Here is a 23,366-nt window from a genome sequence, read left to right as displayed (position 1 = left end):
TTGACTAAAATACTCCCTTGAAAAATTTCTGGCCTTGTTTCTATGTTAAAAATAATAATCGTCATCATCATCATGAAATGTCAGAAACAGGAATGTGTTGGATTAAAGGATTTGCAGTGTTTACATTCTGAGTTCAAACCACATCAGGCACATTTGTGTGTGTCAACCTTTTGAAGTCAGTAAATACCAGTTAATCACTGGAGATTAATGTAAACAGTTGTACCCTTCTCTAAACTTTATGTTATTGTGTGTATTGTTAGTGGAGTTGTGAGAGTGATGGATGATAGCAGAGGTCATTCATCTAGAATATGATGTTGTCAGGGTTACTGGCCCCCTCCATCCTCCAGTTTCAGGGCACTTATTTGTAATACAGTTCTGTTTATATATATATTTCATTATACATATAATCTTTATGTCTGTTATCATCATCATCATCACCATCAACATAATCATCATCTTCATCAAAATGCTTTATCTTTATCAACTTCTTTGCCATGCTGGTATGAGCTGGCCATATTGTCACAATCTGAGTCAGTTCTTATTTAAACTTAATGCTCTCTTAGACAAGATGTGAGGATCATGTTATACTTTTAGTGAGGTTTCTATGTTTGGATGCCTTTCCTAGCGTCAACCACTTTACAAAATGTGATGAGTGCATTTTATTGTCGCAGAAACACTAAGGAGGTTGTCATATCCTTGGTAAGATTAAACAGTCCTCTTTACTCTGCTGTTATCTCTGTCTGTTTGCTCTCCAGCATCAGGAAATCATTTTCTTTTATATATCTAAGTATATATATATATATATATATATATATATATATATATATACACATACATACAATGTGTGTACTTTATTCTACATGTCTTCACTTCATCACCTAGCTGTCATGGATAAATAAGTAGCAGTTCATTAGGGAATAAGTTACCTCATCCACTGTAGGAGAATACATATCTCTCATCTACTTTACACCTGAAACAGGAGTTAAGAACTAGCCCTTAAAATGTAGTCTATAGTTACTTGGATGAGATCTGTGGAGTTTACTTCAGCTCTGGAGATAAAAAAGGAGGTGATATGTTGTAGAAATTAAGAGATCTTTTAAACTTTCCTCCCCAGTTGCCTCTTTCCTGCAGCAGCTTAAGTAGAACACTAATGGAATCAGTCTCAAAAGGTCTGTGAAGCTTATGGACATTTCTTTCCCTTCAAACCCAGTAAGTTAAAAATAAAATTATTGCCTTTGGTACTTATAGATTATATTTGATATCTGCTCTCCAGTATGAAATAATGCCAAGTTATGAGCATTGAAAATGAAGGAACCTCTGTATAGTCACTTGGCATGCTAGAAGTGGAAGCTAAATCTCCCTCAAGTCATGCCTTACTGTCTTAAAAATAAACAATATCATAAGTAATATAGTCTCAGATACAGTCTGAAAAAAAAATGAAAAAAAATTGTTTGGTGAAGGTGCAGACGTGGCTAAGTGATTAAGAAGTTCATTTTAAAATGGGTTTGTTTCTCTGTGTGGTACATTGTCTGCTACCATAGCTGCTTATTGATGCTTTGTGACTGAAATTTGGGAAATGGAAACTGTGTAGAAGCCTGTCATATCTATCTCTCTGTTTGTACATATGTATGTGTGTGTGTATATGTGTATGTATATATGTATCTTTTGTCAGTGTATATTGGTGAAGACATACACACATGCACTCTCTCTCTCCCTCTCCCCCTCTCCCCTCCCCTCCCCTCCCCCTCCCCCATCCCCTCCCCTCCCCCTCCCCCATCCCCTCCCCTCCCCCTCCCCCTCCCCTCCCTCCTCCCTCCCTCTCCCCCTCCCCCCCTCTCTCCCTCTCTCCCCTCTCTCCCTTGTTCATCAGGGAAAAGATGATAAATTGGTGTTTGAAAAAAAGTATTTTGTAGTACATGTTTCACCCAAATAGAACGAATATTTGTCATTAGAAAGAACACCTTTGATCATAAAGCTGTTGGATTGTTGTTGACCTCAGGTTAAACAACAAAAAACAACAAAAACCTGGTAATCTAATTTGTCTTTTCAATGATTATACCAACACTTTCTTTTTAATATTTCTCTTATCTTGTTTATAACTTTATTTTGTTTCTCCTCTTTCTCCTGTACAGTGTTCAGTCTTGGTAACAACTCATTTGGTCAGTGTGGTCGACCTATTGTAGAAACAGAAAAATACAGGTAACTTGTATATTTTTCTCTTCTCTCCCTTCTACTCTGGTCATCCCTACTGTGTTACTCCTCCCTATTGTGTCCTTTCCACTCATTAATCTGTCATCCTCTTCTCAGTAGTCTGATTCTAGAAACAGAAAAATACAAGTAACATACATTTTTCTCTTCCTATCAAGTGACACTAACCATTTTCCAATCTTTTCCTCCCAAATTCTCAACCTTGGGCTAGAGAAAACACTGGTGATGACCAATGTTCCGTCGAGTGTTTTTGTTGTGGATGTGTGCAGAAATTTGCCTTGTGAGAGATATTTATATAGAAATTGTTGCTTCTTTTAACAACTGGATGTCTGTCTTTATAATGCTAACCATTCTGTTCAGCTTTACACTATAAGCAGCTCCCATGTTACATAAGTATTGCACTTCAGAAAAATCTTGCTGCAATGTGGAGATCTGTCATATGTAATATATCTTCTATTGATTTCCATGTTAAATAGAAATCAAAGGAAAAAATCTCGGTATATGGAACTTCATGTTAACACAATATTTTCACGAATAGAATATTTTCATAATGTGGACTATATCTGTAGTACATATTACAGCATTAATTCAGTACATAGCCTTCTTACATAATCTGTACCCAGCTTTAATAATACAGGGCTACCACAGCCCTCTTACATAATCTGTATCTAACTTTAATAATATATGACTACCACAGCCTTCTTACATAGTCTGTATCTAGTTTTAATTCTGCAAAGTTATCTTTTACTTATTTTAGTCATTAGACTGCAGCCATGCTGGGGCATCACCTTGAAGAACTTTTTGGTTGAGTGATCTGGCCTCAATATTCTTTTTTTTAAAGCCCGGTTTTTATTCTATCAGTCTCTTTTACTGAACTGTTAAGTTATGAGGGACGTAAACACACCATCAGTTGTCAGGTTGTGGTAAAGGACAAACACATACACACACGTACATGACAGGTTTCTTTCAGTTTTTGTCTACTATATCCACTCACAAGGCTGTGGTCAGCCTGAGGCTATAGTAGAAGACATTTGCGAAAGGTGCCACACAGTGGGACGGAACCTGGAACCATGTGGTTGGGAAGTGAGCTTCTTACACAGTCACAGCTGTTACCATATTTTTCTTACATAGTTTTTACTTTAATAAATGCAGGGCTATTATAACTTTCTTAAATAGCCTCTACCTAACTTTGCTCCTAAAATTAATGACTTTTTTTAGATAATCATAAGTGTGTTCAGTATCATAGAATGTTCCCAAAATCAACAATTTATGATAATAAATACGAAAGCGAATGTCAGTGTGTCACACTTTTTCAACTTTACTCTTCCGACCCCCTCTCTCACTATTCGGTGACACTTCTACTATTCTTCATTCTTGTGGGGGTTTTTTTAATCCTAACATTTGGAAAAAGATATTTCTCTAAATATTATAACTATTTTCGAAAGTAATTTCCAAAATAAACATTTTGAAAAAATCTTTCTCTAAATATTATAACTGTATCAAGTAATTTAACCATAACATGTGCTTCAGAACTGAAGTACGTATTGAACTCACTCTCTCATACAATATTATCTCTCATAACCCTCTACAATAAAAATATTAGAAACTTTTTTCAGATATTAATACAATTTGTCGGACCTATTTTGATGTCGTCAGCCGTTGGAGCTATGGAAACTTAGCATCCTCCAATTGCATGAAAATAAATTCGACTAATTTTATTATTACCTTAAAAAATACTAAATTTCAAACATCTTTATGGTCAAATACATTTAGAGCAATTCTAAAACATAAAAATCACACTTTGAAATAGTGTTTAGCAACAGTGGTGTAATTTTCCTTCAAACTACGAACAGGAGTTTAGATATGTACCAGGTATTACAAATAATTGTTTGTACGGAAAGTAAGGCCCTACATACATCAAATTGTCTTTAAATTAATTGACAGCAGAAGAATTATCTATATTATTTACAATTGATGGATATTTGTCCTTATCTTGTTTGTTGTTAACACAACGTTTCGGCTGATATCAGGTGTCTTGCGGAAATTTTGAACTCAGGTTCGAAATATCCCCAAGACATCAGATGAAGGCTGGAGGGTATATCAGCCGAAACGTTGTGTTAACAACAAACAAGATGAGGACAAATATCTATCAATTGTAAATAATGTAAATAATGTACATAATTCCTCATCTCTTAAATATAGAACCAGAAGAATTATCGTTGAACTTTTAAAAGGTAAGTTTATTGTTGCCTATGGCCAGCTATATGCTGGTTGTTCAAGGGTAGGGAATTGAAACAAGCTATTTGTACTGACCCTGAATGGGAAGACAAAATTTGTTGTTTATCATGCAGCTTTGCAATAAGTTCCAAGTGGACAAATTATTGTTTTGATGAAAATCGTTCATTACTTGAAAAATATTGTCCAAGTTTAATAAAATTCAATATGTACTCAATGCACGAAGTGTTATTGTTGGGCCCAAGGCCCAATGAAGAGCCCTCCACTGGAGCTAGCTTGAAAGCTGCCCTATCGGGCTAGTAAGGAAATATGTTGTTCTCTCTAACAGTATTATTTTCTTGTGGAAAATATTGATGTTTTTTTCTTTTTAGAGGGAGAGAAAACTCACTTTGGTTAATTATTTCTTCCATGATATTGTGATTAATGTGATAGCAATGGCAGTTCTGATGAAAAGTCTTTAGTTAACCAAAATATTGTATTTATGATCTAAAACTTCTATTTCTTATCCAGAATCTGTTAATGTCTTCAGCTTTACAAATATATAAATATATTTGTTCTCCTATTCAGAGGCAGTTCCACCATCACTAAAATTAGACACCTGCCTGATAACATTAAAGAGGTATTTATTTTATTGTTTTCTACCTTTTATTTAATGTGTGCATGTATGTATATGTGTATGAATGTTTGTGTGTGTATAGAAATTTTCTTAGCCCCCTCCTGTTTATTATAGTTCTCCAGGCTATTACAAACGTCTATATACTAATGATCAAGTTCTTGTAGCAGAAACTGGGGAAGATTTAGAAATGAAATTCCAGCTGTTGAAACAAAACCTAGAATCAAGTAGCCTCAGAGTAAAAGTAGCAAAGACTGTTTTATTATATCAGAAAGTTAACAGGACTCTGATACTAATAGGGAAATGGCCATGCTCACTATGCAGAAAAGGTGTTGGTAAAAATTTTGTACAATGTACCTAATGTGATCTGTGAATGCACAAGAAAAGTAGTGGAATCCAGGGAAGACTGACAGTTAATAAAGACTATGTATGTAATAGATGTACATGAGTAGTTAGCTTTCAGGGCACCGGTAAAATAAATTCCTTATTGTGTTTGGAAGGCTTTGTAGAAGTAATTGATAGCCTACTGTTACCTAGATGACCTAATCAGTAGTAGAGAAAAGTATTCTGAAAACATGGTAAACCGAATTAGAATAGAATAGGAAAAATTCAGGGAGTTATTACCTCTGCTGGCAATAAGGGGTTTCTTTTTTGAAGGGTAGATTGTATGATGCTTGAATTTGAACTCCAATGGATGGTAGTAAGACAAGGAGTGAATGTAGAGGACATGCATAGATTAGTGAAGAACAAAGCAAACATGATCTGCTGGATGTGTAATGTCAGTGTGCATGAATAACTAGGCACAGATGAGTTAAGAGGAAAAACTGGATATATGAAGAATCAGATTTAGTGTACAAGAGATATAGCTACATTGGTATGGATATGTGATACATATGGATGATGACAGATGAGGGAAAATGTAAAAGAACCCACTAGAAGAGGAAGATCATGGAAGGCATAAGCAGAAATGGTGAAAACTGATCTAAGGATGTTGAATCTTACAAAGAAGATCACAAAGGAACAAGTGTTGATATGTTGATTTGAGAAAAACTCATCCAAGCCTTACATGCATGGAAAAACATGAAAAATGCTGCTGCTGACGATAAAGTAGTTTGCAAGTGAATGGAGATGGTTCCTTGTCTTGTTGAGGACAGGACACCTCTTGTGCTGCTTCTATGATAAAATGCACCCAGTATATCATGTAAAGCAGTTTGGTGATGGGAAGAGCTTCACACTGTAGGAACTATCACAAATCTAATGTCTGGGTGAAACAAGTTCCTCTGAACTATCTAGGAGGTCAATAACTCTGAAATAGAACTAAATAAGACTGTGATAATTTGCCTAACCCATTCCAGTACAGAAAACAGATATAAAATGATGTTGACTTCTCTCCCCCCTCTCTCTCCCCCTCTCGCTCACGCATGCACACACACACACACGCACACATGCATGCTTTACATCCATAATATCCTAAGCAAGTTTGTGTCTGCTGTCAAAACACTTGTTTTTCCAACTCGGTTTACCTGTATATGTAAAACCATTTAACAGTGAAGCGGCTGTGGAAATGGTTATGTGTATCTTTTAATTAAATGTCAATATGTGAATAATTTTGTCATTTCATTGTTTTTTAAAAATTATTCGGTTAGGATCTATTTAATCCCAACCTTTGAGCTAGTTAGTCTTAAAGTGGACATTTTAAGTTACAGAGGAGATGCATTTAAGGCATGAAGCAGGCAGAGATTTTTCAGGGCATAAAGTGGACTGGAGATCATAAAGTAGAGATGAATTTGTCAGAAGGGAAACAATTTCAAAAGCCTAATGTAAAGATTTTATCTGAGTTAATTCTAGGTTTATTGTGTCTTAAAACAGTTTGTGATGTAAAGAAAAAAATACATTGTCCATTTGTTTCTTTTGTGAAAACATATTGAACTTATGGGAACTTTGCAAGATTTTCATTCATAAATTAAATACAAGTGGAACAATGTATTGACTTAGAGAAGTAAATCTCTGTTTATTGTTGTTCTTTTATTACAATCTTTTTAAGATTTTCATATTCATTTCTTTTGAAAGCTATATTAACATCTGGCAGTATTTTCAGTAAAAATCAAACAATTCTCAGCTTGATTAGGTTAAGTGTGTGCGCGTGCAATTGTGTGTGTGTTTGTCGATACATTAGACTCTTTCAGCCTCAGATTGAGTGAATCTTGTAATCTATTGGATTTAATGATTTCACTTTTATGAATTGTACCAAAATCAAATCACCCTGTCAGAGCCCAATTTCTTCAAATCACTCCCATGGCAAGTTTTGAACTTAGCACTGTCAGTTAACAAAACATTTGTTAATAATAGAATGTTGCTACTATTAGTGGTTTTTTGTAGAGTTGGCTGATTGAAGAAGTAAATACCTTGCAATTTTATATTCTAATTTTGACTTACACTTTTGTGTTTCTGGGGGTCAGTAAAAATAGGTATTGGAATCAATATAATTTACTGTTTCCCTGCTCAGTGACCTTGATCTTACAAAAGAAACCATTGTTACAGTGTTGCTCACACCGTTAACAACCAGGTGAACTGGGTCATTTGACAGCCAAGCTTCTTGGCCTTAGAAGTTGTGTTGGACAGATGACAAAGTATGAATACTGGATTGTCTTCATCTAGTAATTATCCCTCATGTAGAAATTATCCTATCAAACCGATTCTCCTTGGCTAAAGTTTTGAATCAAACAGCAATTCATCATCATCATCATCATCATCATCATCATCAATTGGATTAATAATTTATTAATTATCACACCGATTAATTAAATATCTTATCTCACAAATTTTTATTCATTAGGTCAATACTTAGAGCTAGGTAAACTTAGCCATTGAGAGCTGTGTTGTCCTTGATCACAACACATGTGAATGTGCAAACTCTTAGCCCATTTGTTGGCTGACCTATAGTCTACTTTGTTACCTCCAGTTATTGTGAAATTGGTACAAGCAAAGGCTTAACCAATATGGGGTAACTATTGTAATAGGGAAGCACTCCGGTGCTGTAACTATTCCAGTTTGTTAACCACTCCAAAGATGTAAGTACTCTACTAGATTGACTACTCCATTTACATAAAAACCTCCTAATATAAAGACCTGTATCAATAAACAACTGATGACTTGGATATGTCCTAGCTACACATTCAGAAATAAATCTAATTGTCCTCTAGGGCAAGCATGTGATATATCCTCTGTTATTTATGAAGCACAGGTATCAGCAAGCTATTACAATGGCTGGACAGAGACCAAGCATTATATATGATCCATGGAAGGAAAATTTAAATCCAGATACAACAACCATCTTTCAAACTTTAGGCACTTTGAGAAGAGACATGCAAGCCCTCTCATCATTGATCTAGAAATTTAAAGACAAGAACAATCAAGTACGATTTCAAATGGAAGATCTTTCCAATTCACAATAACAAAACCTTATATTAATGGCTCAAAAAGATATTCCATATGCTCACTTGAAAAAAAAAAAAGACCCTTCAGTGACTGTATAAATACCAGGAGCAAGATTTTTTCTTCATGTCTGCATTTTACAAAATACTTTTAGTGGGAATTAGGGATAAACCACCAGATACATCATAACACATTCCAGTATTGGTTTATGAAATTATTGATATTTGTAAGACACAGGTTATATTTAGCATGCTGTTAATTATTTCTCCTTGATTTTTCTCTGTGTTTTTCTAAATGTGTGTGCTCATTCGAACATATCTATTACATCAAATGCAGTTACTAAACTATCTTGTTGTTTTTATCAGCTTGATAAATGCTGAGATAAACTAATATTTCAGCCAGGAAACTTCGGGTAGCTGTATTTTACAAGGTTTATTGTGGTTGGTTATTATAATAAATAACTTTACTCTCTCAAAACTGAGTGCTGTCTATCTGTCTTTCTGTGTATACATGCGCACATGCGCACACACACACACACACGCACGCACAAGCTGGGCCAAAAGTCACAAAAGGGTTTGAATGTTTAATAACTTCTTTATTTTTTGTTTTAAATTTACAATACCATAGTATCATATACAGTTCATACAGAAAATAATTAGTCTGTCTACCAGATCCACTCACAAGGCTGTGGTCGGCTTGAGGCTATAAGTAGAAGATATTTACTTGCTGAAGGTGTCACACCATGGTACTGAATCTGGAACCATGTGGTTGGGGAGTGAGCTTCTTACACAGCCACAAATCTAACTGCATATTGCAATCTGTGGGCATAATCTGGTGGCTTCACTGTTGCACCAACTGGATTTTATACAGAAAAAGGTCCAAAGTTTTCAGAATGTGTCAGAGTGATGTCCAAGAGACTCTAACCTGTCCAGGCTGCTCAAGTCTTCTTTAAGACTCTCCATTATATAGCTGACTGTTGCATCATTCCTAATGGTGCAGAGTCCACCAGTTCATGGAATGTTGCTTACTGAACCCTGTACTTCAAAATGACTAATCAAACATCTAATCATTAATTCACTTGAAGAATCCTTCACGTAATAGTAATGATATGCTCACTGAGTTAGAATTATTGATTCTTGGTTTTGATAGTAAAATTTCACAATTTGTGTTCATTGTTTGGTTGTGAATGTTTTGATGGTTAGTCTTCTTTATAGAATCTGTGAAAAAATGAAAGAAAAATATTTTCCAAAATGAAGTTATTAAGTATTGTAACTCTCTCTCTCTCTATATATATATATACACATTATATATTCAGGGTGGGCCAAAAGTCATGTAGAGTTACAATACTTAATAACTTCATTTTGGAAAATATTTTTCCAAAATATATATCAGATATATATATATATATATATATATATATATATATATATCTGATTGACTGTTAACTCCAAAAGTTTTTTTATTCTTTCTCTGTTTATCTCCTCATGTTCCTTTCTGTTGAAATGTGTAGGCTCAAAATGTAAAAGACTTTCTCACCTTTCTGAGCATCAAACTAATACACCTGCTTGTTGTTTATACACCTGCCTTCGGCTTTTGTTTTTCTGTAAATTTCAACTACATATATATCTATATATATATATATATATATATATATATATATATATATATATATATATATATATATATATATAGTCGATTCAAAGAACAAACAATTAAAAACAAAAAATAATACAAAAAAAGAAATATATATATATATATATATATATATATATAATGTATTAAATTTGCAAGATTCCTGATGTGAAATCGTGTGTTGAAACAGATATTGTTATATTTTAGGATGGTCATTTTATTTTTTTTGACTAAACAGAACAGCAGGAAACATTTGGGATGGAAGAGTCACTGAAGAGGTCACAGGTGTGTGACAAAATAAAGATTTCCAGTCAATGGGCATAAGATAAAAAATAAGAACAATAATAAACGAGTGAAGGATGAATATATAGTGCATTTGTTTATTTGGCAGGAAAAAAATTACCATCTTGAAATATAACAATATGCATGTATATATATATATATATAAGAAATTTCAATTTAGCAGAAAATAGAGAAACCTTGATCAACAACAATTGACTACCATCAATTATTATTTTTTAATATAAAACTTTATCCCATCTAAGAGCCATTTCTGCTTCCAGCGTCCCACAGTGTTGCCAAAGAAAATTCTGAAGAGTTTTGTATTAAAAAAAATAATAATCGATGGTAGTCAATTGTTGTTGATTAAGAATTCTCCATTTTCTGCTTAATTTAAATTTAATTCCTGATAAACTCTTATTTATTTTTATTATTGCCTGTATCCTATGAGCATAATATGCTTGCATATGTATGCCCAGGTTTAACATAAGTAATTTATACTGGTAGTAAAATGGATATTCTTATCCCTTAGACAGTTATTCCAACTGCTATCTCTACTATATATATATATATATATATATATATATATATATATATATATATATATGTATTAGCAGTTTGAACAATACTATAAGGAAGTTCTGTAGCATAACATTTTGGTTTTCTTTTGTGTGTGTCAATTGAATATTGTTATATTATTGTCATTTTAGGTTGTTTGTGGTCAAGACCACACATTCTTTTTGACACAGTCTGGAGAGGTATACAGCTGTGGCTTAAGCTCAGATGGACAGACAGGTAACTATACAGGATATTTACATTTATATAAATTATTTATATGATTTATGTTTTTCAGATCTATCTTTGTATATAAACACAATATATTCATAAAGTACAGATGTATGGAAGATATGATGTAGTTAAATTTAAAGCAAAGTATATAAAAAAGATGACACATCAGGAGGTGGGAAAGAGACCTGTGTACATTGTAAACTCATGATAGAAAATAGCTGTGTTGTCTCCCTGCTATGTTAGCAACTGGTAAAACTTGTCTAATTTATAGTTGAGTGGTTAGCAATAGGTGGATAAACCAGATGTTTTGGCAGTCATCCAGGCTATGTAGGTCATCTGTATCTCATATTGTTCCCTCCATCCACATTTGGTCATCTGTATCGCACACTCTTTTATCTACCTACTGCAAGGAATCTCTATCCCATCCAATCACTATAGACCATCACTACTCTATGTCTTTATATTTCTGACATACATAAATTATACAATTTCCTCAGTGGATGCTATAAGCAAAAATTTGCTATACTCACAATTCAAACACAAAACACCACCATGGTAATTGATACCAAACACCTATAGTCACCACTACCACCACCATTATTACACATATACAGTTACCATAATTTTAGTTATCAGTACCATACAGTTACAATAAAACCTACAATTATCATCACAAATACTTTAGCTTATAACTGCTGGAAGTACCACTGCTAACACTATAGACATATATTTTAGAAATCTCTTGTCTGTTTCTGTTTGTCTTTAGGCTTGGGTCATTACAAGAATGTGTCACAAGCAACACAAGTGAAAGGTGATATTGAAGGTGTCAACATCAAGCAGATAGCATGTTCTGGAGATTGTGTCCTAGCTTTATCAGGTAAGTGTGCCCAGTGTGGTTGTGTACTCTTATTGTTCTGGAGACTATCTAGGTATTGTCAGGTAGGTGTGTCTAGGGTAGCTATGTACTTTATTGTTGTGGAGATTGTGTCCTAGCATTGTCAGGGTGGTGTACCCAGAGTGGCTGCATACTCATTGTCTATAGACTGCTCTAGTTTTGTCAGGTAAGTGTACTCTGGGTGGTTATGTGCCCTTATTATTCTGGAGATTGTCCTAGCATTGTGAGGTAGACAATGCTACAATATACAGCAGCTGTATATCTTTATTATTCTGGGAAGTGTGTATTAGCTTGTAATTAATAGTCTATGATGTAAAGTGGTGACAATGTAGTCTGTTTTATAACATTTAAATTATTGATTAAATGAAACAAAGTTTATGAGTTGAAAAAACTGTGACTAAGATTGTTAAAATTGCTATATAGAAACATTTTTAGTCTTGTAACTTGAACAATTAACCAATACGTATAATTGCTTCTTGTCTTAACTCTTTAGCATTTAAACCAGCCATATCTGGCCCAAATATTCTACTTGATTTATGTTCACATAAGCCAGATCCAACCTCTCACACCTACCCTGCAATGTCATTCTAAAAACAAACAATCACCTTCAAAATCTCAAAGCAGTGAGATAATACAGGATTAATTTTATAAAATGTGACTAAGTATTACACTTGACAAAGTAATCTGAATGCTAAAGAGTTAAATATATTTCTTGTTATTATTTCTCTTTTTTCTTTTCAGATGAAGGAAATCTATTTGGCTGGGGCAACTCTGAGTACAACCAGTTAGCATTGATTACTGATCACACCCAGGTGCATACACCAAAGCATTTTAAACTATCAGCATCTTTGGGCAAAATCACCCAAGTGGCATCTGGTGGATCAATCTGTGGGTTTCTGAATGGTAAGAGGACATCTTATATAATAGTGTTTGCTGATTGGTGTTAATTGCGGATGGGTTTTTATGAATCTTCATAAATTCTTTGCTTTCAGTGTTTCTCAGCCATTTTTTTTTATCTATGGACGCCTTTGATTCTTATTTTACTTGGGTGGACCCTCCTAGCATTCGATGTTAAAAAATCCTATTATTATATTTTTATGTTAAAATATTATTAGGAATTGTATAAAAATAATTATTAAAATAATTTGCATATTTTAGAAGTATAATCAATTTATTGGAGATAAATTTTAACAACAAAATCCATATGGCCCCTGGGGTGCCCATATGGACCCCAGTTAAGAATCACTGCTTTAATCGATGAGTTTAATATTTCACTATGGTCAACCACATCATTTAGGCCTTCCCTTTATACTTTTTTCAGTTGTACATATATTGTTTAAATTTTTTATTTATTATTGAAGCTGTTTGTAATAAATCTATTGAATAGGATATTCCAAACCTAACAATCATGTCAACATCCTATAATGAAACTATCTTGTCTTAAATGAGCAGATCTTTATTGCTACATTTGCTACCAGGACTGCAAGAATAATAAAAGATAGTATCCTATGTACTGGAACTTGGGTAAATCACAAAGATTAATTTCTTTCCATTGATCTCTTGTGTCTTATTCCATTGATCTCATGGGTCTTATTCCATTGATCTCTTGTGCCTTATTCCATTGATCTCATGTGTCTTATTTAATTATCTCTCATCCCACCCTCAGTTTCCTTCCTACCACCAACTTCCCATCCTCAACTTTCCTCCTACTACCAACCTTCCACCCTCAACTTCTCTCCTACCACCAACCTCCTCTTCCCAATTTCTTTCCTGCCACCAATCTCCTCTCAGCTTATCTCACACTGCCAATCTCCTATCCTCAGTTCGCTCCTTCCAGCTCACTTTTATTTACTGCATCAATATTGTAATTTCGTATGAGATTACTTAATTAAAATTCATTTAAGGACTCAGATGAACTAATGGCATGAATTAGATGATGATAAAGGTCGATGTATCTACACTTTTTCCCTCATACCACAGTATGTAAAAAAAATTCTCACTCAAATTTCACATTTTCAGGAAGAAAATGACCGAATAAAAACTAACTCAAAATAAAACAGAGATAATTTAAGAATTTCTTAAGTTATCTGCCCTTCTCTTTGTGTTTCAATTAACGTTAAGTTTTTGACTTCTCCAACTAAATATGAAATTTCAATGAATTTGTGTATGCAACATGCAGTATGTCACCTTTTGATTTAAATGATATTGTGAGATGTTCTTGCTCACTGTTCTGAGCACCCTTAATTTTTTTTCTTATCTATGACAAGTTCTTCCCTCTATTTCACAGCACTCCCCCTTTAACACCTCAATGATGTTGAAACCCATAACCAATAGGGTTGTAGGAGCTCCACTGTAGTGTGTATCTTGGGCTGGTCACTGTAGTGTATCTAAAACAGATCAGTGTAGTGTGTGTGTATGAAGAAATACAAGCTACAGACCTATCAGCTGGTATTCTGCCATCTATCAATTTAAACAGTTGACAATCTCATAATCATTATTATAGCATATTTATGCCCACTACTTCTCATGTGCATTGATTAGACAAATCTGTTTCAATACAGTATCTCTCCAGATGTTTGGGTTCTTCATTATTTTTTGTGAGGTCTCAGCATTCTGAGATCAGACATCTCCCTTCATCCTTCATCTGTTTTCCTCTTCCATATGCATTATTACTCACTTCAGCCATCTGGATGAAATTTAGGCTCACTCTAAGTCCTAATTAAATATTTTGTAATTATTTAGCTTTGTACATTTTCATTTGTTTTTTTAACATTAAAAAAAATTTCTGTTATTTTCTTTTTGTACCTAAAGCCTCTGGTGAAGTTTTCACGTGGGGTTTTGGTATATTAGGACGAGGTCCTAAAGTCCAGTCTTCTACAGTACCTACCAAACTTCCTACTCCATTGTTTGGTGCTAATGAACTTGATCCTGCTAAGACTGTTGTTTCCCTCAAATGTGGAATTTACCATTTTGCTGCTCTTACCAGTAAGTACAATGTTTTTCTCTGCCTTGCTTTCAAGACAACATTAACCATGTCCATCTCAGAAGTATCACAAAGTCAGTGAAGGTTAAGTTTTGAACCTTTTCCTCTGGACCAAACTAATAACAAAAATGTCTTTAGTGATGTCTATAGCACACATATAGTAAATAATTATAATACTGTCATAGATATTGTCTATATATTAAGAAAAAAATTTTCTCTGAGAGTTTTTAAAAACATTTTTTCTTTTTTAACTTTATGACTAAATGACTGTAGTACTGGCACTAAATGTCTATGGTACAAATATATTATACCTGTAGTATTGATGTACTGTATATCTGTAGTACTAACATACACTATGTGTCTGTAGTACAGACATATTAGATATCTATAGTACTGGTATTCTATTTGTCTATAATAGATTCTCATTATTTAACATTGCCTTTATTGACAGATGTATTGAAGAGGTTAGCTGATTTTCTGTCTGTCTGTTTGTTAGTTGTACTGGTGTCTTTACATTGGGAGTTTAGTCTGCTTGGGCAAATTCTGTGAACTTCTACAAACCCTAACCAATTCTGCTGTTCATAGAGTAGCAACTTGACTATAGTCAACTTGCTATTGTAGCATCAAGTTGTAAGTGAGGTTTGGTAGATGGAAACTTGTGTGGAAGCCTATAAGAGGAACCATTTTCTTTGAAGGGTGGTAGACTTTACCTGTCACCTGTTTATCATGAGTCTTGGCCCTTGGGTGGAATCCACTATGTTACACAAGTATTCAGGTCAGATCTCTTGTGTGATGTAACTTCATTCTTTCTCTGACCACTCCTGGAGGTCCCAAGGAAGGTAACGGGTACTGCTGCTTTTCATCTTTTGACTAAATCATAACAAGAAAAAGACTCTATAAGAATACATATCTGAAAGGATATATAGACTTATGAGAATGTACTTGCAGGGCTGTGCCCCACCTCAACACTCTCTGCCCCATGAAGCACATCCCCCACATTCTATCCTTTAGTACTCACCACTTCTCTTTCTATGATACTACTCAGCTACTGTAATCACCTGAGAACGGAATAGGGCCATGCTACATACCCCCACCCACCCCAACCACCAAACCACTTCCATTTCACATTAGTTTCCCTGGCCACTGTTTCCAGCTGTCCCTTCCTTTCTGTGTCTCCAGCCATTGTTCTCTTTCCTCTACAAAACTCCATCCTCAACATCTCTCTTATCTGCTTTGACTTTCAATACCCTCACATATCTACCATATCTCTACTGAGCTGCTCCTTTATCTCTCACTCTCACCATCACTTGTTACAGTTACCTCTACCACATCTCTCCACACACTCTTATGAAACTTCTCCTCTATCCCCCCTCGCCCACTCACTCTGTCCAATCCTCTGAATCACTTCACTTATATTCACCCCAACGATGTACCTTGAGGGTGTGTCCCGGTACATCACCACCACCAACTCTCTCTCTCTGTCCCTATCTTTCTCTCTAACTCTCTTTTTCCCTTTTTTTCCAACTGGAGTTGCCCTGTATCTCCTCAACAGCAAAACACCTATCTCTATCCCTCTATTATATTCAACCTCTCATCAACTGGCACAAAAAGCCACCTCCCTTACTACCCCCTTTCACAGTTGAGAGGTCTTTGTCTTGTAAGTTACTCAGTGACCCCACTGGTGTACAATCTACATGAAAAGTACCCAGTTCCCTCTGTAAAGTGATTGGTGTTTAGAAGGGCATCCAACCATAGAAACCATGCTAAAGCCGATAATAAATCTTAGTGCAGTTGTCTGACTTGCTAACTCCCATCAAACTGCCCAGTGTGAACTTTACATGGTTTTACAGGTGCTTTTTTTGTGACCCTGAACGTGTGCTTATCTACATGGCACTGGTGTGGGTGCTTTTACAGGGCAGCAGCATCTGCAACTTCACAGGACAAAGACTCTTGGCTGACAGAGAATGTATAGATGGCCACGATTTTACTTAGCTTAATGTGTCTTCTGAAGCACAGCAAATTGCCAGAAGTATTGGTCATTTGTCATCTCCTCAGTGAGGCCTAGCATCTGAAGATCCTTTCTTAGCACTTTGTCCCATGTCTTCCTGAATCTACCCCTTCCACATATTTCCTCCACAGTTAGAGATCAGCACTTCTTGATGCAGCTGTCCTCATCTATATAAATCACATGACTATACCAGTGCTGTTTTCTCTCTTGCATACTACATCTGATGCCTCATACCCAATTTTTCCTTTACACTCTGTCATACATGCTTACTAACATTACCTATCCAGCAGAGCATGCTGGTTTCATTTCTTTCAAGTCTTTGCATGACCTCAGTAGTCACAGCCCATGTTTCACTACTGTATAGCATAGCTGTTCGTACACTGGCACCATACAATCTGCCTTTCACTCTGAGAGAGAGGTCCTTTGTTACCAACAAAGGTAGCAGCTCTCTGAACTTTGCCCAGCCTGTTCTTATTCTAGCAACTATTCTTTTAGAGCTTCCTCCTCCTTGGCTAACTTGGTCAGCTTGGTAACAGAAACTACTACTTCTAAGGATCCCCTGGATATTGGTCTATTTTCTGCACATTTCTAGTATTTATTTATGCGTATTCCATGCACAAAGACTACTTTCTCTGTTAACCTCCTGTAATACCACTGCATCTCTTATATATACCGTGTTTATGATTAGAAATGTACTGCTGTCTATTGGTGAAATTTATCCTTGAAATGAGTGTGTTGGGGCTTGAAGAATCTACAGTACAAAACTCAACCAAAACTGCTTTATTTGAATAAAGAAGCTGCTTTGCTTATTGCAATATTAAAGAGAATGTCATATGGAAAACTCTTTACTGACAACAACATGGTTGTAAAATCCGTTTGGTTTTTGGATCAATGGCACATCAAAAGAGTCACTGTATAGACGTCATCTGTGATGACTAAATCATCTCAACATAATGTTGGGCTATCGCAATACTGAATAACAGCGAATGAAAATAAAGCCAGAAGGATTTGATTCAGAATTTCTTGTTGGTAATGAATATCCTTCCTGACACCAACCCTTTGAGAAGACTGGCTTAATTTTAAAGTATCCCACTTCTCAACCCTTTACAACTCAAACTGAGACAGTAAGCTGCTATTTTGCACCTACTTCCTTGATTTGATTGTTTGTAGTACTTATTTGGTGTATAGGAACTGACCTTTGCACATATGACCTATGCATGAGTCATTACAATGACACAGTATTGTGTCTTATTTAAAGCTTTATTGCAGTGTTTATGTTTAGATTTGAAACTGCTATACAACAGAAAGGGTAAAGAATGATCATGGGATTGCACCTAGAAAGTTCCTGGAAGACTAGCAGTCACTCATGCATACCGACCTACACCATGCCACTGATGTTATCCAAGGGGAAAACAAAGGCTGATAGAGCTTGGCACCAGTGATGTCGCAACCCATTTCTACAGCTGAGTGAACTGGAGCAAAGTGAAATAAAGTGTCTTTATTCTCAGTTTGGCCTGGGAATCAAACTCACTACCTCATGATTGTGAGCCCGATGCTCTAACCACTGAGCCATGCACCTTCATGTGAAAATGGTGTAAGTTGAAACCATGTTTTTTTCTTTGTACTTTTCAGACCATGGTGACCTCTATACCTGGGGAAAAAACAAGCAAGGATACCTTGGGCTTGGAGACAGAAATGATCAATTCTTTCCACTGAGGGTAAATTTTATTTTTGCTCATTATTTCCACAAGAAAATTTGTGCTTATTGCAAAATTTTTTCTTTTTTCTTATTTGGATGTGACATTGTATGGTAGTTAGCTGTCATGCTGATTTCATTGCTGTTGACCATTTTCCAGTATTTCTCAAATCTGTATGTACATACATAAGAATGGTTTGTCTGAGGACTAAATTTCAGGGGTGTATAGTTGTAAATGTATTTCAGTTGTAGTTCTGATGAATAAATTCTTTATTTTGGTCAGTGTTCCTTCTAATCTTTGTTGTAGGTGTGCACAGAAATGTGCTTGTATGCTAATTTTGTCTTTCTTTGGAAAGTATGTACTCTTCCAATCAAGTAGTCATTGTTCAAATGCCATATTGACTACTTCAGCAAAAGCACACCTTTTTAAAGTGTGTTTTAGATACATTATAATGTAATTAATTTCTTTGATTAAAAAAATTGATTTCATCTTAAAAACCTTGTAGGTGCTATTAAGTTAGACATGGCCTGGGCCTATACTGGCTGAAACCTATCAAAGTTATGCATATCTTTCCCATTGTGTGTTAGTTGTAAGATGTGTGTGTATGCACAAGTACACAGCTTAGAGCCTTGGTTCCCAAACTTTTTCAAAATTTTCGTCCTACAGACCCCCTCCCATTTTTTTGAGGCTTCGCATACTACGCCACCCCAAAATGAAAAAATTAGAGAAGACGAACAAAGCAAAGTGACCTTGTGTAAAATAATTTTTCATGAGAAAATTTTACTGATAAAATAAAAAATTTCAGTGAGAGTGGTGAACTTGTTGGATCTGTAATATGTCCTCAATATTAGGCTGCGTTTTTGATAATGTAACCCTCATGTCATGCGCAACATCCATTTTATTGCAAGCCTTTGTTTTAATTGCAAGTAAAGTTGCAAAAGCCATCTCACATTCACATGTTATTGCAAATGGAATGATGAATTTGAAGGCCAATTTGACGACATCTGGATAGGACTGCGTCATTTCAATCCAGAATTCACTGCAACACGTTATGGAAGGTGTCTTTTGCACCTCCATCATTCAGAAAGTCGATGAACTGTTCTTGAATGACGTAATCTTCTGACAGAAGGTCAACAACAGACACTGCAAAGGGATTGGTGATGAAATGATAAACTTCTTTGAAGTTTTTGTAGGTTGGGGTGGTATCTTTGAATTTCAGTGTGAAGAATTAAGACATGCTGTTTCATGATGTCAAGGATGTCAGCAACAATTTGAAGGCCATCTTCATCAAGGAAAGTATTGAGGTTCAGAAATGGTGTTAAATTCTCACATTCCAATTTAGAATGCCACAAATGGAGCTTCATTTTAAATGCAGTCATTTTTTTCAAGATAGTGGATAACAGTGATGTCTTTTCCTTGTAGTACTAAGTTAACAGAATTAACTGATTCAAAAATGTTGAAGGAGAGACATATAAGGAACCGAGTACTGGAGAATTGTCTGTGCAGTTCTTTTTTAGCATCACAAAGAAATTCGTGTATCTCCTTTCGTAGAATGAAGACTCTTTTCAGTACTCTCCCCTCAGATTACCACCTCAGTAAAAGTGTTTCGAAGAGTACAATAAAAGCATTTCAAAATCGGAGCCATTGTCCTTGCACAAGTCAGCAAAATGATGCGAGTTTAGAGAATTAGCTTTGATAAAATTTACCTCTTTGACCACATCATTCAAAACATTCTTCAAATGGTCGGGCATTATTTTAACCATCAATGCTTGGTACAATGTGTATCACTTGCATTAGGAAATTTCTCCTTCACCATTGTCTGAAAGCCAGAGCGGCAACCAAGCATTGCTGGATCACTGTTGTGCACATATTAACAGTATGCTCCCAGTTTATGCCATGCATATTAAAGAATTGATCCATTTTCTGGAATATATTGTTTGCAGTGGTTTGGGTGTTGAGGGTTTCGCAAAAAGGAATTCATCTTGCAGGCGTTTGTTATGCATGTAAATTAGCACAAAGTTGTGCTAAATCTTCCACGTCAGTGGTTTCATCAATTTGGATGGCGACATAGTTAAACATTGATGTTTTTATATTTGAGATGGCCTGAGACACAATATTATCAGACATCACAGCGATTTGTTGACTGATGGTGTTGTTGGAAAGTGAAACATGTTTAAGCTTCTGTAGTTTGGATGTTCTGAGCATGAGCGAGATTATATCTTTGCAGCAAGGAAGAACTAACAGCTCTACAATCTTATGAGGTTTTTTTGCAGCAGCAATTTTCATTGAAACCTCGAAGGAGGCTTTCAGACAAGCTGCAATGTCCTGCATACACATTCCTATGTCATCAAGCTTGGATTTGACCAATCTGTCAGTTTGGTGTCTGAAAAATTCCATGTCTTTGTTGACTGCACTGGGATGTTTCATTTCTGAATGCCTCTTTAGCCAGCTGGGTTTCAGCGAAGAAGCTGCCAATACCTCAGCAGAGCACAGAACACACTGTGGTTTTTCTACTCCACCAGCAGTAAGCACAGTGAAACCGAAGCTCAAATATGATTCATCATATTTCCTTTCTTTGTAAAAGGCATTCTACAAATAGATATAATAACTATATAAATGTTGTGTGTAAATGCACAGAATTTTGTACTATTTTGCTCTGTTACTTCTATCAGTCATCATCATCATCATCGCTTAACGTCCACTTTCCATGCTGTCATGGGTTGAACGATTTGACTGAGGACTGGTGAAGCAGATGGCTGCACCAGGCTCCAATCTGATCTGGATGCTCTTCCTAGCGCCAACCACTCTGAGAGTGTAGTGGGTGCTTTTATGTGGCACTGGCATGAGGGCCAGTCAGGTAGTACTGGCAACAGCCACGTTCAAATGGTGTTTTTACATGCCACCTGCACAGAAGCCAGTCCCGCAGCACTGACAACAACCTTGCTTGAATATTTTTTCATGTGCCAGTAAGGCGACGCTGGTAACGATCATGCTCGAATGGTGCTTTAGTATAAATATATATATAATATATATACATACACACACACACACACATATATATATATATATATAAAAGATATTTTTCAAAGCATGGTAAGTCCTTATTCATGCAGAAGTTACTTCAAAACTGGTTAATTTTGTTTTACTTCAATGTCCTCATTTTTATCATTCAGTTGGGCTTGGGTCAAATTTTTTACCATTGTAATGCCTTGTACCTACTTTAAAAAAGTTCAACTAAAAGTCGCTAGGTACTTTATGTAGAATGAACGTCTTAATTCTGACAGTGCTACTAGCTTGTCTTTTTATTGGCTTATTAGGTCTCTACTTATTGATGCTTAATACAGATATAAAAAGTAAAATTAAGAATGAACTTATGATGATAAATTTGTCGAAAATATAGGCGTTCGTAAATGTGTGATGGTGGAAACAAATTGCAACTTCCTCATAAACCACTCTTGCGGACTATGTCATCAATGAGCCACTGTTACGGCTGCTGTAACAACTCAGACTATACCCGGGGCTAGTCTGGGTTAGCCCAAACTATACCCCCTCCAGACAGCCAGCCCAGAATATACTCCTGTCCAGACTATACCCCATGCTTGTGGACAAATAACACAGATGTACCCCCACTTATAAAAGTTGCCTCAGAACATATATAAAGTTTGATATCAATTGAAGAATTAAAAGTTACATGTAAATTTCGATTTAAACATAGCAATTTAGAATTATCAAATGCAAATATTCAATGTACCAATATAAACCCAACGTATAGGTAGATTGGAAATAAAAATTGATGACTCGCGCATGCTGTGCAGCGCATCTGTACTATGAGTCATAGCTTAGACTCATGCAAATGTGGCCATTCGTGTTGGATTTATATTTGTACATTTTAAAGTATTTTGCATTTGATAATTCTAAATTGCTATCTTTATACTGAAATTTACATGTAACTTTTAATTCTTCATTGAGTGATATCAAATTTTATAAGTAAGGTACATCTGTGTTATTTGTCTGCAAGCATGGGGTATATTCTGGCCTGGTTGTCTGGAGTGGGTATAGACTGGATTCATCCAGACTTGTCCCGGGTATAGTCTAGGCAGGGGTATATTCTGAGCTGGTACACCGCCAATTTTCAATCCTGTTTTGACTTGTTGCGCCCATACTCCCGCATCAATCGATAAAGCCGCAGAGGAACTCCTACATTCAAGTACGTGCGTGTACGCCCTGTGCGCATCGCCTCGAATGCATTCTATCTGTAAGGTTTTTTTAAACATAAATTAGGGATTCTGTGTAGTGCGTGCATGTTCAATGGTTCCAGTTTTAGCTGAAACTGGAAAACCTAGCGTTTTGAACATTGAAACTCTGAAAATTGGCGACCGCTTCGCGGACCCCAGTTTAAGAACCAAAGGCTTAGAGGAAACATTACTTCAAGTAAAATGTCCACTACATCATCAAGAGTTATTTCCTTAGCTACTAAGTTATTTCCCTTAGTTTCCTTTTAACAGATTTCAGTCATACGTAGTTGTTTGACCTAGTATAAACAGTAACCTTCAAATTACACAGCCTACCATCTTAAAAAAATATATAGGCGT

At 35.6% G+C, this 23,366-nt stretch overlaps 1 protein-coding gene across 4 annotated transcripts in view; it reads left to right on the top strand.

Moving 5' to 3' along the window:
• LOC106876835 (RCC1-like G exchanging factor-like protein) overlaps positions 1 to 23,366 on the top strand; it is a 48,908-nt gene that overhangs the window by 22,002 nt on the left and 3,540 nt on the right. For all 4 annotated transcript variants that reach the window (XM_089351075.1, XM_052967296.2, XM_089351074.1 and 1 more), the window contains exons 6-12: positions 2,133 to 2,199; positions 5,011 to 5,062; positions 11,113 to 11,197; positions 11,958 to 12,068; positions 12,828 to 12,989; positions 14,898 to 15,071; positions 18,710 to 18,795. In XM_089351075.1, the coding sequence (XP_089207201.1) occupies positions 2,133 to 2,199; positions 5,011 to 5,062; positions 11,113 to 11,197; positions 11,958 to 12,068; positions 12,828 to 12,989; positions 14,898 to 15,071; positions 18,710 to 18,795 (737 nt within the window). The remainder of the gene's footprint in view (positions 1 to 2,132; positions 2,200 to 5,010; positions 5,063 to 11,112; positions 11,198 to 11,957; positions 12,069 to 12,827; positions 12,990 to 14,897; positions 15,072 to 18,709; positions 18,796 to 23,366) is intronic.

This window comes from Octopus bimaculoides, chromosome 4, assembly GCF_046866305.1.
Source record: "Octopus bimaculoides isolate indiv1 chromosome 4, ASM4686630v1, whole genome shotgun sequence".
In the NCBI taxonomy this organism is placed as follows: Eukaryota; Metazoa; Mollusca; class Cephalopoda; order Octopoda; family Octopodidae; genus Octopus; species Octopus bimaculoides.
This window is presented reverse-complemented; position numbering and strand designations above follow the sequence as displayed.